Below are 17666 nucleotides of genomic sequence, written 5' to 3' on the forward strand. Positions count from 1 at the left end.
GGAGGGCTGGGCTCGGCAGCTTCATGGTGACCAGGTACACCTGCAGCCGGGAGGTCGGCAGTGGGGCCCGCGCAGATTCACCCGCCAGGCCCTAGGATGGCCGGCAGCGATAGGAGCAGTTCAGCCGGCGTGCAGCCACCGGGTACCCAGGCTCGCTCGCGCCCTCCTGCTCCTCGCATCCCCGCCTGGATCCTGGCTCGCTCCGCTCTCTCCAGCCATCTCCTGAATTCCATCACTGATTCATAGAGACCCCACAGGCTCCTCCCTCCTGAAACCTCTCATTCTACCTTCTCTCATGTGGAACGCTCTCTGGCGATCTGGCCTCCATCCCACGCTGCTGGAGAAAGAGTGTTCCTCACTTGATCTATGTATGTATTCCAACACTGCTGAGTGATCTAAAAAGGTTCTCTCGTCCCGAATTCCGAAATGTACTCTAGGAGGGGGCACCCAGTAGACTATAATTCTTCTGCAGACCTCCACCAACCAAAAGAACTAAAATGCTTTGTTCAAGTTCCAAATAACCATATTATGTTCACTTTTCAAACTAGACTTTGCTCCACTTCCCTACAATGTTACTGGCAGCCAAGTCAAGGAAGTTGCCTAGATCTCTCTGGCTGGCCAGATTCTCCTGCCTGCTTAAGAACTAGGCGAATAATGAGAAAAAATAAATTTATGCAGTTTGATCAATCTTGATCATTTGATATAGACCAATTATATTGTTATTCTATGTGCTTGTATGAATATGTAACTGCAAACTCCACCATTATGTACAACTATAAAGCACCAATTTAAAAATGTTTTAAAAAACAAAAACCTTGCTCCATTTTCCTTTGTCTACTTCTTAAAAATATTAACTTTTGCCCAGCATGGTGGTGCACTCCTGTAATTCCAGTGACTGAGAAGGCTGAGGCAGGAGAACTGCAAATTCAAAGCCAAGCTCAACTTCTCAAAATTAAAAAAAAAAAAAAAAGGGCTGAGGATGTGGCTCAGTGGTAAAGTGCCTCTGCGTTCAAATGGAGGTACCAAGAAAGAAAAAAGAAAAAAAAGGTGCACCTTTCATTATATAGAAAGAGGAGGCAGCATAAGCCTACCCCATGTACACCTTAGCCCAGGCCCTGTGCCCCATCTGTTTTGTGAATGGGGAAACATGGAGAAAGGAAAGGGGAGCCACTACATCTTTCCTTTTTCCATTATTTACCTATTTCTTATGTGGGCCGGTAGGCCAATCCAGCCAGCCAGATGGATCCAGGTTGGTTCCCTTGGCTAGGCTGCCAATAACGACAGTCAGACTTCTAAAGTGACTTGTCTGTTAACCCAAAGCCAGGACTGATGTTCATGTTTGTGTTGAGTGTCCGGAGTGTCCCAGGAGTCTCTTCCGCTGTGGAATGGGCCTATTGAGATGGATATCAGACCTCGGAAATGCAAATTTCTTGAGAAAATAAACCACCCACTGAATTCCCATTGTTCTATTCCACTAGACATTAGGATTATTTCCTTATGGCTAAACCAGCTGCCACCTGGGTCAGGCAGACCCAGAGGAAGGATCTTCCAGCAGAACTGTGCCCAGTTAGTATCCATGCTCCTGTTCTAGCTCAGTGAGTGGTTGATACCCCAGTTGATACCAGGCTCTGAATTGGTGAAGGGAAGGGAGACAACATCCCACCCTATGCAACTCTTGGGGAGACACACCCATGAAGACAGTGCTAAGGAAAGGAAAGCAGGCGGCAAGAAGGACCTGGTGCTCCACGGCAGGCAGCGTGCTTGCTCTTCAGTGCTGAGTAGAGAGGGAGTAAAACAGCAAGCACTGAAGCCAGGCCAGATTCTTCCTGTCACTCTGAAAGAGACTATAGCTGGGCCCTGGGTTTTTCTAAAATTCAATTATCCTCACCCTGTAATTACTGCGTCAGTGGGCAAGGGGGAGAGCTGCTGTGATACTCCTCTCCTGTATTTTCCAAGTAATTTCAAGGTAATGATATCTCTTGCAAAATTTCTCCTAAGCCCCTTCATCTCTGTAATAACCCTATATATTTATCTTTCTTGGTTGGACTCAGTGTTTTTCAGACATTATGTCATACTTATGGGACTCTAATCTGAAGTGCAGTGGGCTGTCACAAAAGGTCAGTCCCTATCAGGCCCTTTCCCTTAAGCATTAATGAGAAGCCCACCCAGAGATAAAGCAAAACAAAATGCTTCAAACATATAGTTCTAAATAACATGAAGCCCCAAAATACACATCCCAAAGAAGTGTTAATTCCTTCTTAAGGCAAGAGCAGTCCCCATGGTATCTCCAGCTAAGGTGTCAGTACTGTGTAAGACATCTGTCAAGGAAACTGCTCAAAGTGCATAGTGGGGAAGGGAGGAAGGAAAAGACACCCCACCACCCAGCCTATCACAGCTTCTCACTTGTTTGCAATCAGAGTGAAGGTGGAGCTGCCAAAGTCCAATGGGCAACCAAAGATGATAAGCTATCAGTAGTCCACGAGGGAAAGACAATTATTAACCTGCTCAAAACCAAAAGGTCCTAAGTCTCCGTATCCACCCCCACACAAAATTCTTTCAGTACATCCTCACTAAACCTTACCTTGTCACTGATGGAACTGTTCTTCATATCAAGTGCCAGTTTGGGGCCCAAATTCTCTGTGTCCACTGAATATATATACCCTTTCCCCCCTCATTACTCCCATTCCCACTTGTCAAAATTCTAACTCAAAGTAACCTTCCCTTAGCAAGATTCTTGATTGTTCCTAAATGTATTTGATCCATTCTTTCAAACTCTTTTGACTGTAACCCACATTAAAGCATAAAAAGAAACACCAGAACTCCAATACAAATAATATAGCAAGCAAAAATTTCACAAAATGACGGCTGGGGTTGTAGCTTAGTTGTAGTGTTTGCCTAGCATGCTCAATACCCTGAATTTGATCCGCAGCACTACAAAAAAATATATTTTTCACAAAATAAAATGCCCTAAATATATGCAACACATTGATAAAAAGTAGTGACAAACCCCCATTAATTATGACCTACAGAATTAATATGGTTTATGATACTTAAACTTTTCCCTTCAAAGTATCTAATTGCAACATCTAACTTTGTTAATCTCCCTTGATTACAAGAGATCTCCATAAACAGCTGTGTTCCCTAACATAATATCTCCTACATAACAGATTCTCAATCAATATTTGTTGGATGAATGAACAGGCCAGCTCACTAAAAGTTTAATATTGGGCAATATTTAAGGGAACTGGGCACAAGAAAATGACATTTTCATTGCTGCTGTTTCCCATCTACAAAAGGCCACACCTACCTGCCAAAGGTATGAAGACAGATTTCCCGTTGATGAGGGGAGGAGGGGAAGGTAAGGGAAAGGCCTTGGGAAAGAAGCCAGAGAATGATGACCCTGTTTGTGTTAAGGGTGGAGCTGAGAACTCAGGAAGTTTTAGCCTCCTGGGTGGTCTGCATTGACAAGGCAGGCAACTTGATGAGCAGGGGGTCCACAATGCCTCTTACATGCCTGCAGGGGGTCCAGGATGCCTCTTACAGGCCCCCAGCGCTAGCTCAAGGCCAAGGCTTTGACCAAAAGGCCATAACTTTTCTACAGCCTGTCAGGAGATGGTTTCTTTGGTACTTCCTTGAAAATGATTTTCTGTTTTGGCATGGAACAAACTCAGGGAGGACCAGAGGGAATGTAAAGGTCCTCTTCAACCCGTGATCAGGTCTGGAGACCCATTGCCCTACACTATCAGCCAAAGGGTAAGAACAGAATGTGGCTAGATGCCTCAGTTGTGAATCATCTATATTACTATTATGGATTTTCAGACACACACACACAAAAAAAAAACTGGGGAAAGTAATTGTTGACTTATATAGGAATGTGTAATCTATAGGAATGTGTCAGTTTGCCCAGTGTGGTGGTACAGGCCTATAATCCCCGTGGCCTGGGAGGCTGAGGCCAAAAGATTGTAAGTTCAAGGCCAGCCTCATCAATTTAGCAAGACTCTAAGCAATTTAGGGAGACCCTGTCTCAAAATAAACAATAAAAAGGGCTGGAGATATGGCTTACTTATAGTTAAGCGCCCCTGGGTTCAATCCCCAGTACAAAAAAAAAAAAGGCATGTGTTAATTTTGTCTAATTTTCTAGCATACAATTTTCATGGTATTCTCTAATCACCACCCCTCACCCAGTTTTAGTAATTTGAGTCTTCTTTTATTCTTGACCTGTCTAAAGGTCTGCTCACTTTGTTCATCTTTTCAAAGAACCAACTTATGGGTGTGTTGATTTTTCATTTTTCTCTAATTTTTCAATAATGAAACATTATTACATTCATTTCTGCTCTGATTTATATTTTTTATTTTTGCAGCGTTCTACCACCAAACCACTCCTAGCCTTTTTTTTTCCTGAGACAGAGTCTCCCTAAGATCTTTGGCTGCCCTCAGACTTGCAATCTCCCTGCCTCAGTCTCCCAAGTCACTGTGATTACAGGCAGGCCAGCAAAGTATCATCACTTTGTTTCTCACCTTTGAATGTTTACCTGGAAGCAGAATTCCACGTTGACAGCTACATTTTTAAATTACTCCTTTGGTCTTGGGGCATCTGTCATGCTGCTGATTCTTTCTTTTAAGCCTTCCCCTTTCATTTCTGGTTGTTTTTAACTTCTCTGTTTGGTGTTCTGTGTTTCAGTACAGTGCCTCTAACAGTAGAACTGTTCTTCTTTATCCTCAACTGAGTTACTTCAGTTAGATGATTCATATCTGACCTTAATTCTAGAAAATTCTCAGACTTTATATTTTGCGCCTTGTCTGTCACCTATTCTATTTTAATCTGCAGGAGCTTTTTAGACAAATGTTGGACCCTCTCTTCCTCCCCTCCTAAATCTTCTCTCCCAGGAAGCCCTCCCTCCAACAATACAGTCAACTACTTTGGTTCTGCAGGGCTCTGGAGCTCTCACCAGCCTAGATCAACCTTATCTTAAGTTTTCAGCCTGTGGTCCTTTAGCAAGCTGGCAATAAAATTTCAGACTACACACATGCATGATTGGCAGGAATTTTTTATGCCCTTCTAGGTTATACCCTCTTCATCCAGCAGACTTAGCTCCAACAATCCTGCACTTCCCAGGGTCTGAGACCACATCTCCTAGCCTTCCCTAGAATCAAAGACCTAAGTGCTCCTGCCCCTTTGTCCATTATCCTGGGAGCTGTGTTGGTATCAACTATTAACCTCTCTGACTTTCCTTTCTTGTACCTAGATATGATCTTTCCTTCCTCCTTCCCCTCTTCTCCACTTCTTTCCTTTCTTTGTTCCATTTTCTCCAAGTTCAGTTATGTACGAAAAAATATATTTTCTACATTGGCCAAGGAGGATGTAATGCACACTTTAGTCCCAGCTACTCGGGAGGTTGGGGCAGAAGGACCACTTGAGCCCAGGAGTTCAGGCCAGCTTGGACAAGATAATGAGATCTTGTCTCAAAACCAAAAAAGTCTGGTATAGTGATGCATGTAATCATGCCTGTAATCTCAGCAGCTCAGGAGGCTGAGGTAGGAGGATCATGGGTTCAAAGCCAGCCTCAGCAACAGTGAGGCACTAAGCAACTCAGTGAGACCCTGTCTCTAAATAAAATAGAAAACAGGGCTGGGGATATGGCTCAGTGGTTGGGTGCCCCTGATTTCAATCCCCAGTACCAAATAAATAAATAAACAAATAAACAACAAAAAGGACAGAGGCTGTAATAGAAATGCCCTGGGTTTAATCACCCAGTACAAAAAACAAAACCCCCCAAAACAAAACTATTTGGGTCAACTTTTCTTTGTCAGAAATGTCAGCTTAGTGCAGGGTGTGGTGGCACACACCTGTCATCCCACCAATTTGGGAGGCTGAAACAGGAGGATCTCAAGTTTAAGGCCAGCCTTAGCAACTTAGTGAGGCCCAAAGCAATTTAGTGAGACAGTGTCTCAAAATAAAAAATAAAAAGTGCCGGGGGAGTGTGACTCAGTGGTTAAGCACCCCTGGGTTCAATTCAGGTTACCATATTGCCAGAAGTCTACTATTATTCCTTATTTAAAACAAAAACAAAAACAAACCTCATTTTTAGAACAGTTTTAATATCAAAGAAGAAATGAGCAAAATGTATAGAAATTTCCCATATATCCCCAGCCCTCCCATATACACAGCTTCCCACACCATCAACGTCCACCACCAGAGTGGTACATTTGTTACAGCCAATGAACCTCACTGACACATCACTTTTACTCAAAGTCCATCATTTACATCAGGGTACACTTTTAGTGTTGGGCATTCTCTGGGTTTTAACAAATTCATGATGTGTCTATTACTACAGTGTCACAGTGAATAGTTTGACTGTGCTAAGTAAACCCTCTGTGCTCTACCTATTCATTCCCTGCCTCCCCACCTCTGGTCCTTTTATTGCCTCCACTAAAACTTCTGCCTTTTCCAGAATGCCGTATGTTGGAATCACACACTATATAGCCTTTTCAGATTGACTTCACTGAGCAATACGCATTTAAGTTCTTCCATGTCTTTTTATGACTTCATGCCTTTTTTAGTACTGAATAATATTTTACCAATTGGATACCTGAGTTTGTTTATGCATTTAACAATTAAGAATATTTTCTTTTCTTTTGTTTTCTTCTTTTTTGCAATACAAGGAATTGAACCCAAAGCCTCACACATGTTAGGCAAGTGCTCTACCTCTGAGCTATATCCCCAGCCTTTTTCATTTTTTGACAGGTTCTCATAAAGTTGCCCAAGCTGACCTTGAACTTGTGATCCTCCTGCCTCAGCCTCCAAAGTAGCTGGGATTACAGGTGTGTGCCACCACACTCTGCTACTGAGTATATTTTGTTGCTTCCAAGTTTTAAAATTATGAATAAAATTGTTATAGACACCTGTGTGCAAATTTTTTTATGGATGTTAAGTTTTCACTTTCTTTGGGTAAATGCCAAGGTGTGTGACTGGTGGATTGTATGGTAAGATTATGTTAAATTAGGCTTTTTAATTTTTTTGTTTGGGGGGAGCTAGGGATTGAACCCAGTGCCTCCCCAATGCTAAGCCTGTGCTTTACCATTAAGCTATACTTCCAGTCCCTCATTATGATGTTCTTAAGAATTTTTTGTATATTTTGGAACTTTTTACCAGATATGAATTTTGCAAGTATTTTCTCCAAGTCTATGGCTTGTCTTCTCATTCTCTTGATTTTCCTCATTTTTTGGAAAAGTTACTAAGAAACTCAGATGAAGCTAGGAATAACACCAGAAGGAGAAAATGGGATCTTCTTCAATAATCCCAAATCTTTGAGAATTTAATTTTAAGTCCTAAACTTCAAGATTTTCAATATAAAGAGCTAGACATTTCTAAAATTCTTTCCTTTTCCACATCAATCAATGAAATGCTGCCCACGTGAAAAGGGCCCTGTTGCACACTATGTAGAATGAGCCCAGGAAGCACCACATCATGAAGAGTGGAGTTTCCAAATAGAAAACTGCAGTGCTCTAAAAGGAGCCTCGATGAAAGGAGCAGCCATGGCACTTTGGGAAGGTGTTTTAGGAATGAGAGGCACACTGCAAAGTGTACGTAAAGAAGGGCAAGCGTTTAATAACAAAAGGGAGGCCACCCTGAAGCGCACTCTCCAGGTCTAAGGAGATCTGAAAACAAGACAGACACAAACACAACAAAATATGGGTAAGAGGTGTAAGGTTTTGGTTTTGGTTTTGGTTTTCTTTCCATTGCTGGGAATGGAACCCCAGAGTCTGTCAGGAAAGTGCTCTACCACTGAGCTACACCCGCTACCTGACACACACAAAATATAAATGCTACATTTGTCCCAGAAGTGAGACAGCTCCAATAAATCTTCTAATAACTCTACTCAGCTCAGGGTGCAATCATCTGGCTACTGACACTGCACCTTGCATGTACAGTAATAAATGAATAATTCTAAGTGTTACAGCTGTCTGCAGAAAAAGAACTGTATCCATATAATAAATAAATGATACTATTTCAAACATGACTGCCCATTTATACAAATTTACTTTTATTTCCCACCCAGGATCCAATCACTTGGCATTAAAACTGAAAAACAACACAAGAACACCAGAAATAAAAAGTGAAGAAATTTCTATATTATATTCAAGCATTTATCTCTTCTGATTATCTAAGAGAAAAAGAGCACTAGGAAATCCAACTTTAAAAGGGAAATTCAAAATGCTTCTAAAGACTATCAGAAGCTGATCTCTCCAGCCAGAGACCAGTGGTTCCATCTGTGGCTTTTAGATTCCCAGCCTTAGCCTCACCCTCTGTAGCCAACTCCAAATAAATCTCTATCAACACACATCCCTTCCCAACCTCTGTGGGCACTGCGACAAATTAAAAGCTCTCTTGGCTTCTTCTTTTAAGGAATTTAAGCTGAAGTTCCTCTTCCCATGCACTGTTGTATAAAATAGGCATTTGTGCTCTGTTCTCTCCCTTCTATCACACCAACACACACACACACATAAATAAATAAATATTAATTTGAAAAGGTTAAATAAAACTGGCTTTTAAAACCCAGCAAAGCAAGGTATGATAAAAATAAGTCTGAAGAGATCCAAAGATTTTAAAATGGGGAGGGGAGGGGGCTGGGGATGTGGCTCAAGCGGTAGCGCGCTCGTCTGGCATGCGTGCGGCCCGGGTTTGATCCTCAGCACCACATACAAACAGAGATGTTGTGTCCGCTGAAAACTAAAAAATAAATATTAAAAAAAAAAAAAAAAATGGGGAGGGGAGAAATGGAGGAAGACACAGAAAACAAGAGCCATTGCTTCCCTAAAACACTGAAACTCACAGGCATAGTGATAACTTCCTAAACTGTAATGTGTGGACTTTGGTAGAAGCGTCCTGTTTCCCAAAGCTGACTTCTGGAAATCTTAACCGGAATTCCGAAAAATCCCCAGCTAAGTGAGCCATAGCTGGAAGAGGTTCTTGTGCAAGAGAAATGAGCGCTCCATTTACAAACAGACGCTCGGAAAGGAAGGCCATGCACCGGGAGAAAGGCCAATGAAAAACTCACACCCCATCCTGAACTTTCCTAGCTGCTGAATTCTTTCCATGTGTTCTGATTGTTACTTAAAAAACTGAAACTTACTGAAGATCAGTCACAAAAAGCAAAGATAGGGGTGTGTGTGTGTGTGTTTGAGGGGAGCAAGAAAGCAACATGGTATGCTGTAAAGCAACTGAAAGGCATAGAAAAAAACTAAGCTGAGGGATAGCTGCAAGTCACCTTAAATCCGATTCCAGTGACAGGTATCATAAACTCAATCCCCAGGGGAGATGAACACACAGGGCCTGATTATGCCACAGGGGTGGGTCACCTGCTTTCACACCTGTGGGCAACAATAATCTCTCTTTGAAAAACTCTGCTTCATACCCTTTTACTTAATCTTTCTCAGTTGCTCCCAAAAAGTAACTCCCTACTTAAGAAATCTGCAATGACTTCATTCATTTTCTCACCTCTGGTGCCAGAAATGGGAGCCGCTTTGTAACCACAGCTTCCAGGTACAAATGCTGCTTCTGCATATTTCTACAGCTACGTTGGCTTGGGAGACTCTTTATTATGGGAGCACTGGGGATTAAACCTGGGACCACACACATGCTAAGCACATACTCTACCACTGAGTTACACTGAGCTACACACCTAGCCCTATTTATTTTGAGACAGTGTCTCCTTAAATTGCTTAAGGCCTCCAACTTATGATCCTCTTGCCTCAGCCTCCCAAGTTGCTGGCATTACAGGTATGTGCCACTGTGCTTGACTCCTTGGGAGGCTGTTAATGGCTCCCCTACATCTACTGCCTCTGCCTGCCTCTGCACAGTACTTCCATCATTTGCTCTACAAAGACAGGAAGGCAATTTCCACCTGGTACTTGGAAACTTGCTTCTTGATATCAGGATAAAAGAAAAAAGGAAAACCTATTCTACAAGATTGGAGAAAGAGAAAACACCAACACAAAAATTCCACTTCTGTCTCTGCTCATTCTGCAAGAGTCATGACTGAGCTGTGAAGTCTTATTTCTCCTATCAGCCTATGCCCAGGCTGTGGTCACAGGAAAAACAGGTTCTCACACAGCTGGATGGCCGGTTCATGGTGCAGAATCTGTCCTGAGAGGAAAGCCAGCTTGTGGGCATACTTGCAAGGAGCTGGAACTCTAATGGTACCAGGCCAATTCCAGTACATGTGGCACAGTTTGAAAGTCAACCTGGAGGCCAAAAAGAAAATGTGATCTTTATCACTCTCTGCTTCCAATTCAGGGTGTGATCACACGCTCACGGGGATATGACACACAGTGCCCTCGCCAGCAAACTGGGGAACCCAGGAATACACAAAGCAGCATTTGGGATCATTATTCTTCCATTTAATTGTTTCTACTTCGATCATTTGTAAATCAGAGGATGGGTGAATCCCCTCATTTTCTTATTTTTATACTAAAACAAGAAAAACAACATGACGAAAATGCCTTTCTTTGCCTACAAGAAAAGTCTGCAGTAGGATAAGGACCTCAGCGGCATGTTGAGGTGATATGAACTCAAGGACACTGGGTCTCACATCTGGTGGTGTCATAACCATGTGCAGCATTTCTTAAAACACAAATGCCGGCCAGGCACGGTGATGTACACCTACAGTCTCAGCTACTTGGAAAGCTGAGGCAGAAAGATTACTTGTGTCCAGGAGGTCAAGACCAGCCTAAGCCACACAGCAAGACATTGTCTCTTGAATAAATAAGAGTTCTTTAGAACGTTTGGGGCACTAGCTGACATCAGTTTTATTTATGTATTTATTTATTTTAAGATCTTCAAGTAATTTTGTAAAATCGGGATTACCAGTTACTTCTCAAAAGAATACCAATGTGGTCAAATTCAAGGGGTAGGTATACCTGGGGGCAGGCAGTGACCCCACCTAGCTAGCTGGTCAGAAGTTAGGGTGAGAAAGGAGTAAGTTATCACCTCTGCATATGATCAGGGCTCAGGTTCGCAGTGTTGAGAACACAGACATAATGCGTAGGAATGCCACAGCCCTGTCGTACATGGTGGGCGAGGAGGTAGAAATCCACCCTAGGAAGGAAAAAGCACCATTGAAGGACATGGTCAGATTTGGCTGCAGGAGCTGGAGAGGATCTTGGAAATCACTCTAGCTCCTCCATGTAGGCTTAGAAAGGAAAATGACAGGATCCAGGACACACAAGAATCAGATTAGTATTAGAATTTAGGTCTCCTGACTCATTGGGCTACTGCAGTGGTGGGAGACGCTCCCTTACTTGTGCGTGGAAGGGTTAGCCTTCTGGGTCTTAGGACAAGACTACATAGGCAGAATTCTGTATTTAACAGAATATTTAACTGTATTTAAAAGCTTTGTTGGTTTTCAATGTTTTTAAAACTTTTCTTCTTTTTATTTCTTTTTTCCTCCTGACACTGGAAATTGAACCCGGGGCATTCTACCACCGGGCTTCATCCCCAGACCTTTTTATTTTTTATTTTGAGACAAGGACTCACTAGTTGCTGAAATTACAGGCCTGTGCCACCATGTCTAGCTTAAAGCTTTATTTTTTTCAACAGTAGAATCTAGTTGAACATGGTGATGCACATGTGTAATCACAGCAACTCAGGAGGCTGAGGCAGGAATATGCAAGTTCAAGGCCAGCCTCAGCAATTTAGTGAGCAACTTTAGTGAGATCCTGTCTCAAAAAATAAGTAGAGCTGGTGATGCAGCTCAGTGGTAAAGCGCCTCGGTTCAATCCTCAGCACCAAAATAAAAAAAAAAAATTTTAAAAAGGAAAAAAGAAAGAAAGAAAGAAAAAGAGAACCTGTGGATTCCATTCCAATCTCTCTGGCATCCTCCACATCCCAATACCCAGGAAACAGGTAACTTCTCCAACCTATTCTTCCTCCAATACTGTCTTTTTTTTGCTCACTTACCACTCACAGCTTGTTATTGTATGATCTACCACAGTTCCAGGGGAGGGTGTCACAAAGTGCTCAGTAGCAGCCAGGTACAGATTGGTACTGATTTTCTTCTGAACTACAAACACCACCATCTTGGGCTGGTAATTCTCAAAAGCCTCAAAACACTTCTGCAGCTGAGGAATCTCATAGTTGGCAACCGTCTTCAGCTGGCCATCAGACACTCCATCACGGTACACCACAATCTTCTCTGGTAGACAGTGGTTCACCTGAAATGACACCCAAATGAGGTAACTCGTGGGGCCCTCGGGCAAAGGACCACAGTGAGAGAGACTTATTCAAATCCCAACCTGGAGACCTGGCAGTGGATCCCTTTGGCAGCTGACTCCAAAGTTACCATGTCTGACAGGCATGTAAAAAAGCTTCTAATCATTTCTAGACTTTCTCAGGGTAGTAAAACAGACCTGGAACAGCATGGGTATTATAAAATATGAAAGCCAAATAGGCAAGTTATGAGTCACATGTACACAGCTTATCTTCAAACAGACGGAACAAAGTTAAAGGGAACAGTAGGAAAATTATGGGCCGAATCAGTCTTCCTTCTACTTGGATTTATCACTAATAACTGTGTAGGCAAAGAACATGGTGAAGTGCTAGAAAAGTTCTAACAAAGGAACACACAAGCCACAGATCCACCATCCTCAGATTCCAACATACTGGCAACATCCAAAGTTGTGGAGAAATGAAAGGTTCTTTAACTAAATATTATCCTACAATCTGGCATAATGTGAAATGTTTTTATTATAACTAAATAAATTATCTGCTGTCTTGAATAAGTTTGAAGAATAATTGCTTTCCCATTTGGGGAACATAATCATGTTCTAGTTGTGTTCAATTTCAATAGTTCAGGGGTTGTGGCTCAGCGGTAGAGCGCTCACCTAGAATGTGCAAGGCCCTGGGTTCGATCCTCAGCACCACATAAAAAAATAAAATAAAATAAAGGTATTGTGTCCAACTACAACTAAAAAATAAATATTAAAAAAAAAGCTTAGTTCAATTTTAAGAAGTCCCCTTAAGAGTGCTTTAGTTTAATTCAGGTTTTTATGTTTTGTCGCTGTTGTTTGGTACTGAGGAATGAACACAGGGATGCTTTACCACAGAACTACAGCTCTTATCCTTTAGTTTTTGAGACAGGTTCTTACCAAGTTGCTGAGGCTAGCCTTAAACTTGGGATTCTCCTGCCTCAATCTCCCAAGTAGCTGGGATTACAGGGGTATGCTAACCACACCTGGCCTTGGTTTAATTCAGTTTTGATTCTGGTTGAGTGAGTTCATACTAATTTTTTTGTTGTTGTTCACAATTCCCTTCAAAAAACTAAATTATGAATTAAGTTTAAATATTAATTACATATGCATGCACTATTATTTATAGGTTATCCTATGTGAAAATTTTATTTCAAAGAACCTTTCCTAAAAATAATCACCTATAATCTTTTTTTAAGCTCAGAGGTTGAAATATTTTATAAATGTCCCTTTTTCTGAGAAACCTCAAGTACTCCAAAATTTACAAACATGTAATCCATCTTCACAGTCACTGGAATTACTGCCTCAGATTGTGGTACTTATTTCTTCTTTTGGTAACAGAACTTCAGTTCCCGCCTGACCTCAGCACTGCCAAAATTGGGGGCCAGACAATTTTTCATTGTGGGGGCCGAGCTGTGCTCTGAAGCATCAGGGTTCAGCAGCATGCTGGGTCTCTGCCCACTGGATGCCAACAGCATTCTCTCCTAGTTATGACCAAAAGTGTCTCTAGGCTGCCCACTGGGAGGACAAAACCACCCCCAGTTGACAGCCACCACATTAACCACAGGACATGCAGATGGCTCAAGCCACGCCAACAGAAATTCCTCCCTTGTGCTCAGTCTTGAGCAGATTGAAGAGAATGAAGATAACCTGGAGTTTGTTCCCTCAGGGGCACCGTCTCGTCAGGCCCCTGCTTCTGAAGCCCAGCTCCAGTCCATTTTCCAATCTGGGGCGCAACCATCTCAATCTCACCAACTCCCCTGATAAGCTGTATTAAGAGGTGACTCAGGAACTTATTTGGAAGAAACTTCATTTTACAGATAAGCAAACAGGACACTGGATTTGGGGTCAGGAGATCCGAGACTGAGTTTGATTCTACTGCCCCTTGGCTATGCCCTGAGGACTCAATCTCCTCAGTTGAAATATGGAGAAAACAATCATTTTACCTTCTCATCAGGATTAGGAGGAATAAATTAAAATTATACACATATTTATAATATATTACTCTACATAAATATACATTTAAAATATATAAACACATGAATACTTGTGTATCTCCATCTTTTGTGTGTGTGTGCACGCGCACTGTACTGGGGACTGACCTGACGGGGAACTCTACCATTGAGCTACATCCCCAGTGATTTTAATTTTTTATTTTAAGACAGAGTCTTTAAAAAAGGGCTGGAATGTTTCTCAGTGGTTGAATGCCCCTGGAGTTTCAAAAAAAAAAAAAAAAAAAAGACAGGATCTTGCTAAGTTGCTGAGGGTGTAAGTCACCCAGGCTGGCCTCAACCTTACAATCTTTCTGCCTAAGCCTCCCAAGTTGCTGGGATTACAAATGTGCACCACCACATTCAGTTGTTTTTTATTTTTCAAGACAGGGTCTCACTAAGTTGCCAAGGCTGGCCTCAACTTTCCATCCTCCTGCTTGTCTCCTGAATAGCAGGGATTATAGGGCATGTACTACCATGCCTGGCTAGTTTATTGATAATTTTAAATAACTTCTAATATGGTAACTATTTCCAGATATATTCCCATGTGAACGAAAACTTTTTGAGGCCCACAGTAATATTTAAGAATGTAAAGACTAAAAATTTTGAGAACTGCTAGACTTAGAGATACAAATTTAAATCTGATACTAAATGTCACATCTGGCTTAAGACTGCCTGGAAGGCTTCAAGTGGTAGACCAAGAACTGAAAAACCCTCAATTCAGGACAGTTGGAAAAGCTGGACAAAATGTAACCACCTCGAGAGGAAGCCTTCAAAGCCACCAGCAGCAGAGGCTTCCTTCAAAGCCACCAGCAGCAGAGGAGGGATGACAGGGGCCCAGCCAGCACTGGAAGCTGTTTCCCTGTTTACAGGTTCCACCAGGACAACAATAAGGCTGCATGGTTGAGGAGTGCTTTTTATTCTGAACAGCATTATTGAAATGTAATTTTTATTTTTATTTTTTTTTTGGTACTGGGGATTGAACTCAGGGGCACTCAACCACTGAGCCATATTCCCAGCCCTATTTTGTATTTTATTTAGAGACAGGGTCTGAGTTGCTTAGTATCTCACTTTTGCTGAGGCTGGCTTTGAACTTGTGATCCTCCTGTCTCAGCCTCCCTAGCTGCTGGGATTATAGGTGTGCACCACCACACCTAGCTCTTGAAATATAATTTGATATATCATAAAACCCACCCCATTAAAGTATAAGAAGATTTATGTTTTCAGAATTTTGAAACCATCACCACTAATTTTATTTATTTGGTACTGGAAATTGAAACCACAGGTGCTTTACCAGTGAGCTACATCCCCAGGGATGACAGTGAGACAGGGTCTCACTAAGTTGTGTAGGGCTTTACTAGGTTGCTGCAACTGGTCTTCAACTCATGATCCTCCTGCCTCAGCCTCCCAAGTCACTGGGATTACAGGTGTGCACCACCACACTTGGCCCATTACCACTAATTTTAGAATTTATCTATCACCCCAAAAGGAAATCCATAACACTTGCAGTCACTTCCCAAACATGCTCCCCACAATTCCTGGAACCCAGTAATTACTTTTTTTTTTTTTGGTATCAATGTTTGAACCCAGCGGCACTTAACCACTGAGCCATGTCCCCAGCCCTTTTTTTATAGTTTATTTAGACACAGGGTCTTGCTGAGTTTTTCAGGGCCTAAGTTTCTGAGGCTGGATTTGAACTCATGATCCTCCTGCCTCAGCCTCCAGAGCCACTGGGATTACAGGCGTGTGCCCAAGTGACTGGCTTCACTAATGAACTTTGTATGGGTTGACCTGTACCGAACAAATAAAATCATAAAATATGTGGTCTTTGGTGTCTAAATAATTTCACTCAGCTTAATGCTTTTATCGTTCTTTCATACTACAGCTTGTTCCAGTCCTTCATTCCTTTGTATTGAAGAATAATATTCTATTGCAATAAAAAGTAGACACACATCCCGTTTGTCATTGATTCACGGACGTTTATTTGGATTGTTTCTATCTTTGACTACTATGAACAATGCTGCTATGAACATTTGTTCTACTGTTGTTTTTGTTTTTGTTATTTTGAGACAGGGTCTTGCTAAGTTACTGAGGCTGGCCTCAACCTCACAATCCTCTTACCTCAATCTCCCAAGTAGCTGGGGCAATGTGTGCATACTACACCCAGCTTTTGCTGTGAACATCTGAGTACAAGGTTGTGTGTGGACTTGTTTTCCATTCTCTTGGGTATGTTCCTAGAAATGCTAGGTCATATGGTAAATCTGTTTGACTTTCTAAATAACTGCCAAACTGTTTTCCAAAGTAGCTGCATCATCGTATAACCAATGTGATTCTGCAACCTGTACACTTGGAAAAATGAGAAATTATCTCTCATTTGATTCAAATGTATGATATGTCAAGATCATTGTATTGTCATGAGCAACAAATAAAAATAAAAGTAGCTGCATCAGTTTATAGTCTCAATGGCAATATACAAAGGTTCCAGTTTCTCCACATTCTCAATAACACTTTTATTGCCCATCTTTTTTTAAAAAAGTTATTCAGTGCATATGAAGATATCTTTCTGTCTGCAGTCTTTAAAGTAAGAGGCTACTTTTAAAGCAGTTTTTAAATGTATAAAATAAGAACTGAGGTAATAGTACGATTTCCCATGTACCCTCCTTCTACATCCAACTCCATTTTTAAAAAATTTTTATTTAGTTGTAGATGGATATAATACCTTTATTTTATTTTTATGTGGAGCTGAGGATCAGACCCAGTGCTCCCCACATGCGAGGCGAGCTCACTGCCACTGAGCTACAACCCCAGCCTCCTCCAACTCCATTTTCTCTATCATCAATACTGCATTAAAGTGATATGTTTATTACAACTGATGGACAAATATTGATACATTAGTAATGACTCAAGTCTAAAGTTTACATCAAGGTTCTTCTGTGTTGTACTTTCCTATGGGTTTGGAAAATGTATAATGTCATGTATCCACCATTATAGTAACATATAGAATACTTCCACAGCCTAAATATCTCCTGTGCTTTACCTATGTCTAACTGTATACACCTCCCAAATCTCTGATTTTCTTATGGTCTCCATAATCACATTTTTCCAAAATATCCTATGTTGGAATCATACAGTACACAATCTTTTCAGATTGGTTTCTTTCTCTTAGTAATATGCATTTAAAGTGGTTCTGTCTTTTTTTTGGGGGGGGGGCGGGGGGAGGGAGAGGTACTCTGGGGATTGAACCCAGGAGCTCACACAGACTAGGCAACCACTCTACCATGGAAGTACATTCCCAGCCCTTCTAAAACTTTGATACAGAGTCTACACTAAATCTCCCAAGATGGCTTTGCCCTCCCAAATAGCTAAGATTGCAGGTTTATGCCACTGCTCCCTGCAAGGTGGTTCGGTCTTCTCATGGCATGGTAGCTT

General features: G+C 41.7%; 2 protein-coding genes and 1 pseudogene across 4 annotated transcripts in view; 1 reads left to right on the top strand and 2 right to left on the bottom strand.

The window, feature by feature from the left end:
• The window catches only part of Slc39a14 (solute carrier family 39 member 14), a 47227-nt gene extending 47086 nt beyond the window's left edge, over positions 1-141 (bottom strand). For both annotated transcript variants that reach the window (XM_015499509.2, XM_015499507.2), the window contains exon 1: positions 41-141. The gene's annotated coding sequence lies outside the window, so the exon portion shown is untranslated. The remainder of the gene's footprint in view (positions 1-40) is intronic.
• An 857-nt stretch (positions 142-998) lies between these two features.
• Positions 999-1151, top strand: LOC125616403 (annotated as a pseudogene).
• Positions 1152-9505: 8354 nt separating this feature from the next.
• Piwil2 (piwi like RNA-mediated gene silencing 2) overlaps positions 9506-17666 on the bottom strand; it is a 49893-nt gene continuing 41732 nt past the window's right edge. Inside the window, exons 20-22 of one of the 2 annotated variants that reach the window (XM_015499510.2) lie at positions 11960-12213; positions 10991-11098; positions 9506-10245 (exon numbers count right to left, since the gene is read on the bottom strand). In XM_015499510.2, the coding sequence (XP_015354996.1) occupies positions 10089-10245; positions 10991-11098; positions 11960-12213 (519 nt within the window). In that variant the 3' untranslated portion in view covers positions 9506-10088. The remainder of the gene's footprint in view (positions 10246-10990; positions 11099-11959; positions 12214-17666) is intronic. The other variant, XM_048801462.1, reaches the window with a different exon arrangement.

The sequence above is a fragment of the Marmota marmota genome, unplaced genomic scaffold (genome assembly GCF_001458135.2).
Source record: "Marmota marmota marmota unplaced genomic scaffold, marMar, whole genome shotgun sequence".
NCBI classification, from domain to species: Eukaryota; Metazoa; Chordata; class Mammalia; order Rodentia; family Sciuridae; genus Marmota; species Marmota marmota.